This window comes from Sus scrofa, chromosome 1, assembly GCF_000003025.6.
Source record: "Sus scrofa isolate TJ Tabasco breed Duroc chromosome 1, Sscrofa11.1, whole genome shotgun sequence".
NCBI classification, from domain to species: Eukaryota; Metazoa; Chordata; class Mammalia; order Artiodactyla; family Suidae; genus Sus; species Sus scrofa.
Window position 1 is genome coordinate 230,681,803 of NC_010443.5, and position 18,865 is coordinate 230,700,667.

General features: G+C 41.0%; 1 protein-coding gene across 1 annotated transcript in view; it reads right to left on the reverse strand.

Annotated features, from left to right (window-relative positions):
* GNAQ (G protein subunit alpha q) overlaps positions 1–18,865 on the reverse strand; it is a 299,520-nt gene that overhangs the window by 74,334 nt on the left and 206,321 nt on the right. The window contains exon 3 of the mRNA NM_001038623.1: positions 12,296–12,450. Coding sequence (NP_001033712.1) covers positions 12,296–12,450 — 155 coding nt within the window. The remainder of the gene's footprint in view (positions 1–12,295; positions 12,451–18,865) is intronic.

The window sequence follows — 18,865 nt, forward strand, 5'->3', positions numbered from 1 at the left end:
GATGTCACTAAAACAGTATGCGCTAATCAAATTAAACAGGCATTTCTTTTTTGGGGGGTGAAGGTGAAGCATATGGAAGTTCCCAGCCTAGGGGCTGAATCAGAGCTGTAGCTGCCACAGCAATACCAGATCCGAGCCTTGTCTGCAACTTACACCACAGCTCATGGCGACGCCAGATCCTTAACCCACTGCGCAAGGCCAGGGATCAAACCTGAGTCCTCATGGATACTAGTCAGGTTCGTTACTGGTGAGCCATCATAGGAACTCCATCTTTTGAATGTTTTTAAAAAGAGATTCCAATTGTTCCTTTGTTTTGACAACAGTTTGTCAGCAAAAGTTTTGAGCTGAACTTCAAATTTAATCTATACTTCAGTTTGACATAAAATGAAAACTTACTGAGAACTTTTTAAAATTGAAAAGAAAAAGCCGTACTACCTATGAATGGACCCGTAATTGAAATATAAACTCAGAATAGCATAAAAACAAGAAATTCAAGGGTTTTTTTTTAAATGAAAGGAAACATGAATAAAATTTAGAAATGACTCAGCAAGTAAACTGTATCACATTGCAGCTGGGATTAAAAAAAAAAAATTAATCAAAGTATCTGTCATACCAAAATGGGGAAAGCACCCGTGGGTGGTTAGGTAGAAAAAGAAATCTCCGATGTTTGGTTTAAATTAGACCAAACATAGTAAGATAAGTGAATACAGCACCTTGGAGCCTTTGCTGTAACACACTACGAGGTCTGCGTTGAGGTTCTTCAACTCCTTTGTAAGGGCGTCCTATCCAGAGGCTGTATTTATAAGAGATCAGCAGTTTGAGCCAGATATTAAGATGAAGTTCTGGCACAGAAAACGACTCCGGGTAGAATTTCACATTTTTAATTATTGAAAAGAAGGTTAGAAAAACTAGGTCGACTTCATTAAAAAAATTAAGAGTAGCTCTTTGTAGGAGAAACAGTCTTGAGGGACTGGAAAGCTAGACCATGCCTGAGATCTTATTTGACACTGTCAAAAGCAGAGGAATCTAAGGAGAAACTAGAAACACATGGTTATTGTATAGCTGCTCTGTGACCACAAGAATTCATAAGGAAAAAAGTAAAAGGAACTCAAAGTGAACTTTAAAAAAAAAAAAAAAGAGTTTAGGTAACAGGTCTGTAAAATTGCCATCCTGAGGGGAGCGTCAAATACAGGTTTGGATGTTAAGACCCACCTAAGTCCCTCCTTCCTCTTAGTAAATCCAGCTCCTGAAATGAGCCTGGCTGGTAATCTGGTTAGGTGGGTTAGCTGCATAGGGTTTCTGATTACTCATTACACAAAAACTTTCATCTCCTGAAGAGCTCACCTCATGAGAGCAAATCAATGTTCCTTCTTCCTCTTTGACACCTGGCACACTGTGATTACAGAGAATTTGTTCATAAGAAATTATCTGTTTTCAATACAAAATTCCAGGTTTAAAACAAGATCACCTAGTAGCAGGTAGGCTACAACCTCAGTTTATGAAAGCTACTCAAGGAAGAATATTCTGTAAGATATAACACATGTTTCCTTTGCCAAAAAACTAAACCAACCCAGAAAATCGGATTTTTTTTTTTAAGTAAATAGCTCATAAAAAGATCCTATCACTACATTTAGTACACAGTTTCATTAGCTTACGAATCTTATATATGGACAGTTGACCAGAATATCTAACACAAAGAAATCGCAAGTGTCAAGTGGGCAGCTACATGTTTGTTACGCAGACTTGGGCCAGGGCCAGGCTTGGGTCACAGCAATAGATTCCAAAGCCCATCACTCACAGAAACAAATTAACCATGTAATTAAGAGTGAAAAGAAAACAACAACAAAACAGAGTGATAGAGATAGAAGAAAGATGAGGGAAGGTTGGAAGAAGCCTTTTTCAATCTGCCTGTTGGGCTTTGTTAATTTATTCATCTTTTATATGATAACTTTCAAAGCTGTTGACTAATTTTGACACAATTTTTATACTTCTAAAACGTATCAGAAGCATCAGAAGGCTGCTTTTTATTCTAGCCTGCCTGTCTTGAACTGCAATGCCAGTGCTTAATTCAGTTAATTTACACACATTTATTGAAAATCTGTTATATGTTAAATTTAAATCACTGTGTGTGCTGGAGAGGGAGGGGGTTGGCACACGGAGTTGACACAAAATACTTTAATATATATATCTATTCTTTGCCTTTAGGGACATCAGGCTACCTGGGAAGCAAAGATAGCACAGATGAATCAATTAAGAAATAATTAAGTGCCAAATTGTGAGGCGCTAACTCTGAATGCATTAAGAAGAGAGAGATGATTATGAACGGCTGTCACTAGGGAATGTGCAGAGCATGGGGGACGAGTTACCCGGTGCATACCAAATGGGACTCGACTGGGCAGGAGAGGAGAGAGCAGAGAGGTGGGAAGAAATCAGCTAAGACACATCATCTACTTACTCTTTTATTACTCACTCATTCATTCAACAACTTTCTCTATATTGTGCTAGGCACTATGCAGGAACCACGAAAGAAAAAAAAAATGATGTGGGATTTCCCACTGAAGCATAGTGGGTTAAGAATCCGACTTCAGGAGTTCCTGTTGTGGCTGAGTGGTTAACAAATCTGACTAGCATCCATGAGAATGCAGGTTGGATCCCTGGCCTTGCTCAGTGACTTAAGGATATGGTGTTGCCGTGAACTATACAGTGTAGGTCGCAGATGTGGCTCAGATCCCGTGTTGCTGTAGGCTGGCAGCTATAGCTCCTATTTGACTGGGAACTTCTTAGCCTGGGAACTTCCATACGCCACAGCTGTGGCCCTAAAAAGCAAAAAAAAAAAAAAAAAAAAAAGGAAAGAAAGAATCGGACTGCATCAGCTCATGTCACTTGCAGAGGCACAGGTTCTATCCCTTGTCCAGCACAGTGGGGGGCCAGTCAGTCAGTCCTACCTTTGGTTCTACTGATTGGCAAATCCCATTACACTCACCTCAACCAGGGGCTCTAGGGACTGCAACCAGGCAAAAGCCAGGACATATGAGACACAATCCTGGCTCTCGGAGCCAAGTCCACACAGTGAACATTTCTGGTCATTTATGCCATTTTTGGTACTCAACATCCTCTGAGTGGCATTTAGAGGTGCTGCCAGGGAGCACAACTGAGACCTCTTTGCCACTCACTTCCTATCTCAAGTTTTACTATGCAAAGCAGTATTTATGGAGTGCTGCTGAAGTACTGCAGGCCATTCATCCCCTCTGTGCTCTAAAACCAATCTCTGTGTTAATTCAGAGCATCCAAATGGTAGATTCTATCTAAACACCAGAAGTGGAAGCAGAGTGCTAGTTGCCTTTTAATACTCAGTCTTCTTCCCTGAGAGGGCCTTGCAATTTGTTTTCTTCTTCCTTTTTTTTTTTTTTTTTTTTTTTGGAGGGGGTGGGGGGTCAAAATCAGATAGTAAATATGTCAGGCTTTTTGGGCCATACAGTGAATTGCAACAATTCACCTCTACCACTGGGCACAAACCCAGCTATAGATAATACATAAACAAATGGGCTCAGCTATGTTCCCATCAAATGTAATTTATGAAGACAGGCAGCAATCTGAATTTGGCCTACAGGTTTTCCAGTCCTGTTCTGTAGTAACAGCACCTCTGGTTTCAGCTGGGTACAATGTCATCCTGAGTAGACAATGGGAAGGATTGCAAAGAAGAGGTCAAACTCCTGAACATGCAAACATTCTGCCAAATATGAGCAAGCAGCAAACTGAGAGTACCCTTCAAGCACAGTGAATGAATGACAAACAGGTGTCAATTCGAGTCCTTCCCTGCCCCTGCCTCACTGCATCCCTCTAACGAAGGTGAGAGAGTGGTTAGGTTTATCTAAGTCCTACCCTCTCTTATGGCTCCAAGCATTCTGAAAAAGGAATAATAGAGACCAAGTCTTAGAATGATCAGAGTTCACTGTGGAAGACAAATCCAGGTTTTGTTTTGTTTTATTCTTGCAAAAGGTTATTAGGAGATACAGCTCATTAGAGAAAAGTAAAAACAATATGTCATTCAGGTAAAAAATGGACAATTCATGCTATTACTGTCGCTCTTTAAAAAAGAACAAACAGGGGAGTTCCTGACGTGGCTCAGTGGTTAACGAATCTGACTAGGAACATGAGGATGCAGGTTTGATCCCTGGCCTTGCTCAGTGGGTTAAGGATCTGGCGTTGCCGTGAGCTGTGGTATAGGTCACAGACACAGCTCAGATCCCAAGTTGCTGTGGCTGTGGTGTAGGCTGGCAGTTACAGCTCCAATTAGACCCCTCGCCTGGGAACCTCCATATGCTGCAGGTGCAGCCCTGGAAAAGACAAAAAAAAAAAAAAACCCATACACATTCAAGATCAGTACTCTCTTCTGAGCTCCAGATAGCATTTTTAGTACTTTGATTCTGCAGAGAATAATCTCTCTGCTCATTACATTTCCAGGTAAATTTAGGGTAACAGGTTTTTTTTTTTTTTTTTTTAAGGGCCATAACTGTGGCATAGGGAAGTTCCCAGCTGGGGGTCAAATTGGAGTTGGAGCTGCAGCTTCCAGCCACAGCCATAGCCACACAGTGCCAGATCAGAGCCTCATCTACATGCAACCTACACCACAGCTCATGGCAACACTGGATCCTTAACCTACTGAGTGAGGCCAGGCATTCAGATCGAATCCTCATGGATACTAGTCAGATTCTTAACACACTGAGCCACAACAGGAACTCTTGGAGAAACTATTTTAGATAGACATACCTAAAACCTAATTATTCCTAAAGAGTTCAACTGAAAACCTCTACCTCATTTACCTTTATTTTACCTTCCTTTCTCTCTCTCTTCCTCTTTTTTTTTTGAGGGCCATACCTACAGCATATGGAAGGTCCCAGGCTAGGGGCTAAATTGGAGTGGCAGCTGCTGGCCACAGCAACACTAGATCCAAGCAGCATCTGCAACCTTATTCTGCAGCTCACAGCAATGCCCGATCCTTAACCCACTGAGCGAGGCCAGGGATCGAACCTAAATCCTCAAGGACACTCTGTCAGGTTTTTCACCCAGTGAGCCACAACGTGAACTCTAGGTACCAGGTTTTCACTTGACTGCAAAGGACAATCGTTTCTCAGGTAAAGGCAGTCTACTGTTACAGAATCAAGGGATTTTAGAGTTTAGAGATTCCAGATCACATACCAGCATCTGAGGCAAGTCTGATGTGGTCCAAACCCCACAGGTGAGGAATGGCACAGGGAATTCCTTCGAAGGCTGGACCTTGACCCAATGGTCTCATCTTACAATGTCTTGCTTGCCTCTAAAAGCCTGTAGTACACTTACACTTCTTTTTTATCATCAGATAAAGAGTAAAGGTAGAATGGCTGTGACTCTCACAGCCAACACACCCTTCAGTTCAAGTATTTGGCTCATGAGTCAGGAATGTCTTCAAGAAGGATTCAGCCTGAAATCAGGTGGATATAATAACCTAACTCGGAAATGTGTTTTGCATTTTAAATTCAGCATTCTAATTCCTTGTGCCTTTTAAAATTAAATTAAAAATGTAAGCATGGGAGGTCCCACTTTGGTGCAAAGGGTTTGGTTTACAGCCCCTCTGTAGTACCAGGACACATTTGATCCCTGGCCCTGCAGAGTGGGTTAAAGGATCCAGTGTTGCCACAGCTGCGGTATAGATCGAAAGTGTGGCTCAGATCTGATCCCTGGCCCAGGAACTCCATGTGCCTAAGGGCGGCCAAAAAAGAAAAAAAAAATTTGAGCATGAAATTGGAATTTATTTCCAAATGTGACTTATGCTCTGAAGCCATTTATTCATGTACTTTGGATTTATTGTGGAACATGTGGAAATTTCCAGAAGGTGTCTGACCTACTGAAATCCTTGGAGGGAACTTCAGTAAGGCAAGATTAGGGATCAGATGGTCCCTGAAGGTGAACACGGATACAAAAAGTGTTTTTTTGCTGAAAGCCTGCAGTGTGAGGGCTTTTCTTGCTACATGCCAGCGTGACCGAGACTTGTATTCTCTGGCTAATGTCAGGGAGCTTTTGGTACTGTAGGCAGTGAACTAATTTGACCTGATGTCTGGGTACATTAAAGCAGGTGGTGAACACCAGCAAAAAAAAAAAAAAAAAAAAAAGAACCTTACAGCCATCTGTTTATTGTGCTCTTTATCTAAAGATATTCAGAGCCCTCAGGGTTTTTTTTAAACCAATAACAAAAAAGTTAATAACAGAATCTACAAAACTCTCCAGCATCTTACAGTACTTTTTTTAGTCTTTCATTAAATAGAACTGGACAAATACACCAAATTAAAGCCAACTGCAAACTTATCCTACACTGTTTATCCATTGTCTGGAATTTCCTATCTCCTGGTTTCTCTAGTGCTGCCTGTACTTTGAGCCATCTGATTGTTTATTACGATCGGCAAGTTGGCTAATAAAAGTGAAAAAGGAAAGCTCAAATCATTTTAGTATTCTTATTGGCTCTAGTTTGACTCCAGTAAAAAGTTATTAGATGGAGTATGGGGAACGGGGTTAAGACTACAGACTGAAATAAACAAACATGTCTCAAACATCTTCCATGTTCCTACGATCAACTGATAAATTGTTAAACAGGGCTAAATTTTCTCGATGGTAATCAAAACCCTGCTGAGTTTGTTTTTTCCAGTAAATTCTAAATAATTTCTCCTCTTGACCTTATACATATGGAGCTACCTATCTGCAACATGGTAAAGATTAATAAACAATTTGTATCTTTCTTGGTAAGTGATTTATCTAATTGTCGATATTTACCTAACTAGTCTATTATCTACAAATCTAACAAGTATCAATTATCTCTCTCTATCTAATCCACCATCCTCTGTGACGTTGTATTTCACAGTGGTTAAAAATTGGGCTCTGGAGGCTACAAATTTGATTTCAGTTCCTAATTCTATCACTTACTAATTGTGTGACTTCGAACAAGTTAATCCCTCTGAGACCCTATTTGCTCTTTTGTTTACTGTGAATAATAAGAAAAATGTACAACTTTGCATGTAAACAACTAAGCACAGAATCTAGTATATAATAAGTTTCAGCAAACAGTAGCTACTTTGATAATAGAGTTCTCCAGATCCCAGACATTCAAAAATAGCAGGGAAAAATAAAGACTTAAATATCTTTAGCTCTGAAACTTCATAGTTCACCTATAATGGCCAAAGAGAGAGAGTGCCTACATCATGGTCACTGAAACAGTAAAAAGTACCCATTTATTATTTCATGGAAGAATCATTTGTGAAGGTCAAACACAAGAAGTCAATGTTAGGTACTGAGGGCAGAGGAGAGACACTTTACTTCAGTAACCATGGTCACAGATACAAAAGAAATATGCACAAGTGTTAAGATGTCATGACATACTGACTCACTATCTTTAGTGTTGGATAAGACTTTGAGAGGGTGTGACTCCTGAATTGGATCGTGAAGGATAAATATGAGCTCACCAGATAGAAAAGAAGAAGGGAGGCATGTTTGGCCTCTGTCCTCAGTATTCCTGGCAAGTGGCCTGCGCTGACTCTCACAACCAGCAGGGTCCTGGAGAGAAGTGCTCTTATGCTGCAAACTTTAAGCAGGTGTATGTGGCAGGCACTGCTTCTCACTCTGCTAGAGACTAGATATCTACATGCTCCCTAAATCTAAACGGAAGAACTATAAGAGAGATAATCAATACTCAAAGAAATTGGTCTTCAATTCAGAAAGATTTCTGGAAGGTGACAATACTGTGTAAGAAATTTGGTACAGGGTATCAACAAAGTTTTAAAATTTTAAGTATAAAGACAGAAAGAACAACAGAGAAACTCCACATGAAGTAAAGGAAGAAAGATAAAATATTAAACTAGGGGAATGTACACAAAACTCAGATAGGAAAAGGGGTAACAGCTATCTGGAATACAGAGAGAGGATTTATTTCAAGTTACCCTGTGAACATGAATTCAGTATTGGGAATCAGTGACACTCAAGAGAAGGGACCTACATCCTCATCAGTACCACCTCTGAAGTTCTCAGGGAATTTCCCGGACCACACTGAGGGAACACGTGGAACAGAGCAGCAATTGGATGAACCCCCAATCCACCAGTCTTATCTTTGTGCTGGCAGTGTCTGCCCAGCTAAGGAAAAGGAAACTGCCTGGGACTAAGATGGGAAAGAAAAAAGCAAATTTATTACTTGGCCTCTTGACACAATGAGATTAAAGGCAGGCCAACCAGGCTACTTGGGAACTGATTCATCATATAAAGAGTGCAGGAACATCCTGAGAAGAGATCAGAAACACAGGGCCAGCTAACACAGGTTTCCACACACAGCTTCTTATACGACCAGCAGGAACAGACTGCTTCTGCTCCCTGAAAGTAAACAAGAGTCCTCTAGAGAAAAGGAAGGGTTAAAAAAACAAAACAGGAGTTTCCGTCATGGCTCAGTTGTTAATGAACCTGACTAGTATCTATGAGGATGTGGGTTCGATCCCTGGCCTTGCTCAGTGGGTTAAGGATCTGGCGTTGCTGTCAACTGTGGTGTAGGTCGCAGACAAGGCTCAAATCCCACATCACTGCGGCTGTGTTGTAGGCTGGCAGCTACAGCTCCAATTGGACCCCTAGCCTGGGAACCTCCATATGCCATGGGTGTGGCTCTAAAAAGACAAAAAGACCAAAAAACAAAACAAAACAAAACAAAAAACATCTCCCTGGAGATCCAAAGTGGCGCAATCAGATCTGCAGCATCTTGGAGCTACTGGTTTGCAGGTTTGATCCCCAGCCTGGCACAGCGGGCTAAGGATCGGTGTTGCCACAGCTGTGGCTTAGGTTATAACTATGGCTCGGTCTCACATCTGATCCCTGGCCTAGGAACTCCATATGCCGCGGGGTGGCCAAAAAAGAAAAAAAGGGAGGGAACAAAAAAATACCTCCTTGGAATTCATTTAGCGAAGGTAAGCGAATGGCCCTGCTTGACCAGGAGATTCCCAGTTCATGCCTGCTATTTCACGGTAATTATTAAGAACAACCTCTTCCTTCTCCAAATGTTCTGGTTTGGATGATAAATTGGATGGTAACTAGTCTCCATCTATTTATTTAGTCTATGTAACAAATTAATGTAACAAAAACACTGAAACATGTACCTTTTAGTAAAAAATACATTTGAGGATAATCAAATAGCACCAATGGAGGAGAACACCTACTTACTTCACAGAAGAATGCCAATGCAGACCAACTGATAAAAGTAGAAAATCATTCTTCTACAAATCCTAATGGAATTACTGAACCAGGTAAGACTTATCCGTTGGAATGAAAAGAATCAGGTGAAGAGCTGATGGGGACCTGGAGATTATACAATGGCAAAGCAACACCACACAGATTGCTCTTGGTGGCAGAAGGAAAAATACATAACTTTTTAATGGAGGCTGTCAGTGCCCTAAAATGAAGTGAACCTTAACTTTACCAACATGGGTAAGCCAGTGTACAATATCACTCAAGATGCATTCTACTCACAACGTTTGTCTGGACTCCAAGAAAAGTTTACAGAAAATCCAAGAGACAGAGGAGAAGGTTAAATTACGCTCTGAGACAGCAATCAGGCCCAACCCAGGCCAATCTTTTCAACATGCCAGTGAAATGCAAAACAGTACTCTACTGGATTAACAAGAAGCTTAAGGGACATAAAAACCAAATGCAACGTGTAGTCCTAAAAATCAACTGGCTCTAAAAGACATTTTGAAGAATGTGGGAATAGGAACTGACTATAGAGGAAGAAAAAAAGGACTGATGATTAATTGTAGGTGTAATATGGTCTTATTTATTATGTAAGAAAATGTCCTATATTTTTAAACAGATGCATAGTGAAAAGTGGGTATAAGGACATGTCAAAATTTACTTTATTACTTCTGCATAAAGATACGGTTAAAAAAGAAACAGGTGTATGTGCATATCTATATCTATATATATATATATATATATATATATTCCATGTATTCTTTTCAGCAAATCAAGTTCTCTCCATCCTTATCAGGGGAAGAAGAACTGTTTGGAGAATCATCACTTAAAGGGGTTTAGATCAGCCTGTCCCCGATGCCCCCACATCTCTAGCTCTAACATAAGGGATGTGACCACAGAGCAGGCGTGTTTTATAGTAGATGCAGCCTGTGTGACAGAACTGCAGGATGGTGGCTCTCCCGGAATCACAGTGCAAGTAAGGGCCCTTAAAACTGTCATGGATAGCTCTTTGCCCTAATACAACCCTGGGGTACTTTCAAGGAATCCACAAATCTAAACTGAAGGAGTGTCACCGGACATGTGGTGGAGCTTTGTCTCAAGAATACAACCATAGGAGCTGACCCAGATGTCCTTAGGAACACAAAGGAACCTCTCAGAGAACCAATCTCAGGAGCAGGAGGCAAATCCGAATGGGGGGCCCTAACTCCGCTAAGCACATCATTATTGGACCCTGGCGCTCTGATGCCCCCACAGCAAGACCTCTCTGTAGGGAGAACAGACACTGGTGATGGGTAAAGAATGCAAGAGGTGAGGAGGGGGAGTGACAGGATTTATGATGATGTTAGAAGACAGGGGTTGGAGGTGATGACAGCTGGAGGATTTATCACCTTATAGTGGAAGACTTACTTATTAGCAAGGGCCAGGAGAGGCATCAGAGCAGCAGAGTGATAAGTGAAGGGGAGTTAAAGGAGGACCAGAGATGAGGGTGGAGGGGTACCCCAACAGAGAGGAGACATAATGAGCAGGAACAGGAAGGAGGGGTAAAACAGCAGCAATGTGGAGAGAAGGATGAAATCTCAAATGGCAAAGGAAACAGAAGGACAGAGGGGGCAGGAAGTAAAAGAACAGCTGGTCAAAGGTTGAGGGGGCAGAATTTGGAACAAATAAGAGCTGAAGGCATCTTTTTCATGTCTGTATTCCCAGAAGCTTGTATGGTAGGAACTCAGGAGGGAGGGAAGGAAGGGCGGGGGAGGATGGGAAGAGGGGTGAAGACACAGAAGGGAAGACTGAGGACAGGCAGTGTGGAAGGAGCCGTGAAGTGTGGAGGAAGGACAAAGGAGGGAGGGAATGAGCAAGCATGCATTTCAGAGACACACAGGGGGCTGGCATGAGCTTCAACTCGAAAGACACAGTGCTCATGAATGTTCCGTGTCACAGTTCAGAATTATGTGATTCAGACCTACCTTAGAAAACAAGAACTGTTTTGACCAGGCAACATTATGGTGGCTGATCTCAATCATATACAAATGCCTACAACTAGGGTGAGGGCATGATCCACTTTATTGCAAAAACAGAGCCGATAAGCTCTTGGATTTTCTCCGCACTGCTGAGCGATGCCAATCGCCTATGGGGCTCCTTACTTTTCCCACAGTCCTGCTCTCATCCAGCGAGTCATTCAACATAGGAACTGGCCTGAGGCTGCTGAATAGTTTCTACCCTTTTTTCTGTCTGCCCAGAACCAACACAAGGGGGAAATGCTGGGCTAACATAATTAATGTAGACAGAAATCTGGCTAAATGCTACCAACAAAATTCATTTTTCAGGCGCCTGATTATCTACATTGCTGACCGCATTGATTACATTTAGCCAATGATGGGGCCAAATCTTTACTTTCTTTCTGTTAGGCAAGATTTAATCTAGAGATCTAACAAATCTTTCTAGGAGGGAAATCGCTCCCAGGACATATGATTTTGATTGACAGCCACAAAATAATTCTGGAATGCATGCAAAATTGGACTCACACGCAATTTTCATGCAAAGGCAAACCTATCCATCAACATAACAGTGGCTCCAGAAAGCAGTCAAAGTTCTGTGTCTGGAAACTCGAAACCAGGAAGTCTGATGTTTGAGAAGCCATAATCAAGCCTATTTGTTTGAGGTTCTTATTGTGTGTCGGTGTTTTCTAGCATATTAATAAGATTAGAAATTTGCATTAAAAATTGCCATTACAAGATTTCAAATCACAACGAAGTATGTGTTTAAAAATCATTAGTTTGCATTTTGGGGGAAGAGACCAGTTAGTGAATGCAGATCCCTAGTCTTCAGTTTGTTTTTCAAACAGAAAAGAGAAAAGAAATACTCTCCCTGACTCATGATGCCAGTCCCTTACAATATTGTCTCAATTTATGAGCTGGCATAAGTTTAATACCTACACCTAACTGGGCAGTTAGAATCAGATATGATACACAAATTGCAGAAGTTCTCACTGTAGAGCACCTGCACGTGGAAGAGCAAGATGGAAAGGGCCTCCTGGCTGAATACTCACTATTTGGTAGAGTCAGATAACTGATATTCTCGTCGTCTGTCATAGCATTCCTGGATTCCAGGATCGTTCCATAAACTCTTTATTGCATCTACATATGGATTCTCAAAAGCAGATACCTTCTCCACATCAACTTCTCGAACTAATTGTGCATGAGCCTGTTAAAAAGCAAAAAACAAAAACAAGCAGTTTTAATCTCCTTTCCACCACTGAAAATTACCTTTGGTTTGCACATGACATTGTGCACACTCAGGTCTTTCCTCATACACTGGTTTTCAAACTGGTTTATAAGGAAGTAATGCTTCTTTTTTTTCCCTTAGATAAAACCCAGTCCCAAACCCTGGGGCTTCCTAAAACTGACTAGAGAAGCAGAGTGTTCAGCTCTGACTTGAGCAATGAGGATGTCATGCTACACAGAATGACTGTTTTCAGGTGATTATCATGATCCTAAAACAATTAATAGGATTAAAGGGGAAAAAAGACAGGGATACTTATCCCCTCTATGTTTATAGTTTATGTAACCAAATACATAATATACCTAGCCTATGAAAGGTATATCTTAGATGAAACTCAATCAGACTCAGTTTCTACAGTTTACTTCTAGGATAGGGTATAAAACCACTAGAAGGATAGTTTTTTGTTTGTTTTCCTTTTTTTTAGGGTTGCACCTGTGGCACATGGAAGTTCCTGGGATAGGGGTCAAATCAGAGCTGCAGCTGCCAGCCTATGTCACAGTCACAGCCACACCAGATTTGAGCAGCATATACGACCTACACCACAGTTTGTGGCAATGCCAGATCCTTAACCTGCTGAGCCAGGCCAGGGATCGAACACTCATCCTCATAGATACTAGCTGGGTTAACCTTCTGAGCCACAACAGGAGCTCAAGAAGGACAATTATTAGTAATGATTTAATTTGAACAGCAGTTAACCCTCCACTCTCACATACCCAAATTTCCACTATTTATTTTATACTGGCTTTATCTATATTATTAGATTGACCCTATTCAATTTTTTAACAAGGAAAAGGGACCGTTATTTTCATTACACATTTAGTAGGAAAGAAGTAAAAATATTTAAGAAATTTTCAACAAGACTGAAATCAAAATGTTGCATGGTCAATTCCTAAATTAACCAGAATATACCACTGCCTCCCAATCCTAATCAAAATAAGTTTCATGAGTGTATAATAAATATAGATTATACATGCACATAAATATGCAAATAGACAAATATAATAACTAATTACCCTGGAAACTGGAGGCAGATGGCTGATAATTTTTAAAATAGTCTTGATTTTGTACCATAATACAAACTTGTGAACTAGGTTAGTGAATGACTATCATGATTACATGATGACCTAATTATTCCTTTCATAGAGTTTTAAGCAGATAGAATTTTAATAAACCTAATCCAGGATAGGCCTGTCCTATTCCCAGTCTTTATCTTCCTTCTCATTCCATAAGAGGTAAGGGCCCCATGTCATTAGCCTAATTTTGACTTAAATAAGGTTTCAAGACGCCCAACATGTTGAGACTGAAGAAACCACCTTTTCTTACTAGTTCTGCTCTGACATTGACAGTCAGATCTAGTAACTGAGAAGCCCTAGCTCTGCCTGGACCCTAATCTTGGAAAGTGGATCCCTAGAGTTGTTTTTTACACCTAGTCCCTACCCAGGCAATCTGTCTTATCCCACAGCCATCCTGTGGGCTTGAGGTCCCATTCCCGAGTCTCACTCCAGGTGGGCCCATCACAAATACAGTTCCCCAGAAGGCTCCCCTTTTACAAACAACATCACTGGTTCCCCAGCGAATCCCAATACTGTGCTTAGCTCTGCAGCATTTGCTGCTCTGTGTCAGTACTAAGGACTCTACTGGTCCCATTGGCTCTATCTTTTGCCTGCTGACCCCTGCTGTCCACTGTATGTGGAACCCCTCCGAGCACATACAGTGACTGTGGGGGTCTCCTCCACCCTGCCCAGCAGGCACATCTCATACCTTTGTGGGTAGGCCTAATGTCAAGTTTCAACCTCTACTGTCCTGCCCTTGCTCACTGAATATGAACAAGTACTAACTCTGTGTCCTGAAGTATGACAAGGATCACTCTTGGTATAATCCTCGATTAGAGTCCCCATGGCTACCTCTGTATTACAGGGTTCTCTAGAGGATTCTGTGGATCTTTCAGGGCAGCTGGGGCAGAAACGAGAAGGAACAAGATGGTCTCCTGCTAGATGTACTCTAAAGAGACGTTTTAATCTATTTCTTCTTATGACCCTGGGTAGTTGCTTAACCTTTCCAAATGCTACCTCTAGTGGGGAAAATCCTGCCCCCACCAGATAAGCTTTGTGTGGCTTATTATTGTGCTACAATATAGTAGGTGAGTGGTTCTCAAAACGTGGCCCCCACACCGGCAGCATCACCTGAGAATGTGATAAAAGTGCCAAATCTTCCGATCCTGCCTCAAACTTTCTGAATCAGAAACTCTGGAAATGAGGTTCAGCAATCTGTTTTAAGAGGCCCCCTGCAAGATTCCAATGCATGTAAGAGTTTAATAACCACTGCAAACTATCAAGCACCACATAGATTCTAGTTGCTGTGGTCATAATTAATTGCCAGACTGGCCAGAAAACTGCTATTGGAAACTAAAGAGAAACAGCTCATAAAGGCAAAAGTCACCTCAAAGCAGGGGGCATTTTAAAGGCCCGGAAGCCACGGAAATGCGTAAAATAGACTGGATAGGCAACAGGGAGTGATGGGACTGCAAGACACTGAGAGAGACACACCCCGATTATAAAGGATAGTTGCTATTTTGCTCCAACGAATTGTTTCTGTTAGGATATAGGCCCAGTGTTGCCAGACTTTCTGATTATCAAAGGAAGCCAAGTCTAGATTTTTTTTCCATGAAATAGCCCTAACTTTAAATCTTGGCAACCCCATAAAAGATAGGTAAAGTATAAAGGAGATGTTCTTTCGCTTCTCCATTTGTTTCCCTAATAAGATTGATCACTAACACCCTGTCCGACACAAAACCTGGAACACAGAAGCTGGCCACTTAACACAAGCTAATAAGTAAGTAATTTTGTAGGACTTTCCTACAACAGTATGTACACAAACTATTACAGAAGCCAAAGGGAGACATGGTTGGGACCTCTCTCTGAATTGGGTAAAAGCCACATGATGACACAGGTTGGTGTAGGTAGCATTTGAAAACTGAATGTGACACTCACTACATTTTGCCAGCCATGTCATTTGGAAGGAGTTCTGTTTCTCTTTCTAGAGAAGGTAACTTATCCCAGAGAAATCAGTCTCAACATAGCAGACGCTTTTCACCGTTACGAATAAATGTGGGTTGGACCCCAATAAGATGCTAGGTAATATACAGAAATGAAAAAATTACACATAGTTCCCACGGAGGGGCAGGAGTAACATTGAGGGGGAAGAGTCTACATAGACGGTGACGAGCACAGGATTATCTGAATATTTGCATGTCTAATCCTTAATTTCAGGTGACTGAAAGGGCATTAAAATATATAACTGTTGAGAAGGTTGTCTAACTGAAAAGTTTGCTCTGATAGAATGAGATTCTGTTCTACGGTTGGAAAACTCCTCTGATTCCCTCTTCTCGCTCTATCTCTTTCTTTCTCTTACATCTGGAAGGCTTTCTCTATTCTTTTGTGCACATTCTTTACCTTTTGTTCAAGGACTGTGTCTTACAGGAAGATGTTCCTGACATTCTTCCTCTCACCCAAAATGTGATCTTTGTATTTTTTGAACCACAGAACATCTACATTTTGATATATGTTAACAGTTACCTCTTCTAAATTATATACTGAGGGAAGGGGCTGTAGCTTACTGACCCTTCATTTATTTTGGGACCCAGCACAAAGTGAGGAGACAACAAATATTTATCTAATTTAGCTGCATTTAGCTGCACGTATAAACAGGAGTTCCTTTTGGGGCTCAGCGGGTTAAGAACCTAATGTTTGTAAGGATGAGGGTTCAATCCTTAGCCTCTCTCAGTGGGTTAAGGACCCGGTGTTCCTGTGGCTGTGGTGCAGGCCTGAAGCTGTGGCTCTGATTCAATCCCTAGCCTGGAAACGTCCATGTACCACAAGTGCAGCTGTTTTTTTTTTGTTTGTTTGTTTGTTTGTTTTTTTTAAGAAAAGAGAAGAAAAAAAGGCACATATAAACACAATGTAGAATCTTACCAAGTCAGTCTCTCAAGGAAATTTCCACTTATCACCTACTCTCTCAGATCTACATAATCCTTAACAGCACTTATCTCGGCAGCCGTTGTGCATCTATTTGTGTGATATTTGTTAGTATCTTTCTCCCTGATGACAGTATTAAGTTCCAAGACAGGCTCAGCATTGCAGTATCAGGGACTAGCAGAGTGCCTGCCACTGATGCTCAATAAATACTTGTTGAATGAAGGATAAAAGGAAGGAAGACTGGAAATTATACTAAACTGAAAATCAGAACACCTAACTCTAGTCCTGGCTTTACCCCAACACGAGGAGAAATTCCTTTACCTCTTTAGGACTTCGTTTTCCTGGTCTACAAGATTATGCAGTTGGAACAAGTCATCTCCCTGAGGTTTTATTTAGCCGTACAGTTGTATGACTCTAAGTAAATACAGCTAAAATGCATAAAGCACTGGGGAGTCATGACACTGTCCTTCCAGGAGCATGAAATATATCATTTATTGAAACAAGACCTCACTATTTCAAACAGTGCCTGCCAATAACAGGGCAGAACATGGTTAAGTCTGTACATGAAAATGCTACATGGGGGTTGAGCAAGTAGAAATCCGTGTGAATGGAGAGGTCAAAAAAGGGACCAGAGAGAAAGCAGGATTCAGCTGGCAGGAGGAGACGAAGACCTGTGACTCTTCTGAGGAAGAGGTGAACAAAAGCTGAGCAGACAAAATAAACAAGGCACTCTCTTTTAACTCTGGGAAAAAAAAATCTAGTGAGGAAATTTCATGCTGATCTTTAGTTGAAATAACTCCACAGTGAAAGCTATAAAATTAATCTCCACTATGAACCATAACTCAAGCTCCACCATCTATGGAAATAAACTGGCCTCAAAAAAACACACAGATCACCAGTTTGCCTTTATGCAGTCACTTTTACTGCCTCCTAAGCTTTGTTGTTTCCTTCCATCCTTGCTGTAATATAATCAACTGTAATTTGCATTTATGCAAGAGCTTTCATCTAAAGTTCTCTAGGATAGTTAAAAGTATGACAGCATTTTACAAAACACATACTGAATTTTTAAACTGCCTAAATAAACGTCCTCAGTGCAATCCTCTCATTTTCTTGGTAAAAAAAATATTCTGTGTGTGAAAAGAGTATTTTCTAATATGTTAGAGTAAGAACATAAATTAAACCCTTTCCTAATTGCCCAAATGTCCAATGGAAAGTAGTAAAAAATCACAAGTAATTATGTGAAATTAAACAATTACTAAGGAAAAAGACCATGATGAAAAGAAGTCATTTCTAATCAAATAAATAACAATTATAATTGACTACCCTTACTATTTTTGAACATTGTACACAGAAAAGCAAAACAGGTATGAGTTAATCAAATAAAAAGCAACATGTGATTCTATTTCATTTTAAGTTACAGTTGAACACACTGGATAGAAATATTTAATTATGAATGCTAGCTTTCAGAATTCTTAGCAAGCTGGTGGCAAGCCTTAGAGGGAACATTGTGAGAACTAAGTAGCTACTCTTAGGAATTCTGGCAGAATTCTAGGGAAAGACCACATGGAAACCACAGGATGTGCCAATGTGGTAATGTCTTGTTTTTGTGATTTGGTGGTCATAAAATTCAGGTAAATCTTAGGTGTGTTTATATTTCCAAGGCTGCTTCGGCAAAAGGAAGGAAGAACTGAGTCCTCACCACAGTGACTCTTTCCCTGCCCACAGAAGGCCCAGCCTGCAGATGAAATAAAAAAGATCTTATAGTCACTTTGGAAGGATTTTCAAAAACTCATTAACAGCTCAGGGTGGCTTTGGCCTGGAATGTCACACCTATTCCGGTTCCTACACTCCAGAAGTAGAAAACCAAATGGGAACTTCCACATTTGTTGAAGCTCTTAGACACAAATATTCAGCTCATTAGAGCTGCTCTGTTTGAATGGATGCCCAACACACACAGAGGGCCTCTGAATGAGAAGCAGTCCGAACTGCTGCCTGAGTTGTTTATATCCTGAACTGAGGTGCACATCTTCTTCTCCCCCACCCCTGGGTGCTTATTTCCATGTGGGCATTTCATTCTAATGCCACCGGTACTAGTAGAGCATGATCTCAGGCAAGCTGGTTACCATCTCTAAACCTCTGTTTCCTATCCTGTTAAATGGTGGTAACAACAGCACTTATTTAGACTGGTGAAATGACAGAACTGAACACTTAAAGGCAGAGCCTAACACCCAAAGCTGATAACTGTTTAAAATGCAAAAGAGAAGGAAAATAGCATAGAAAACTTAAAACTTGGTGCACACCCTTACTGTGACCGTAGGCAAATTATGCCCCTTTATTTGCTTACAGGGGAAACAACATTCTGG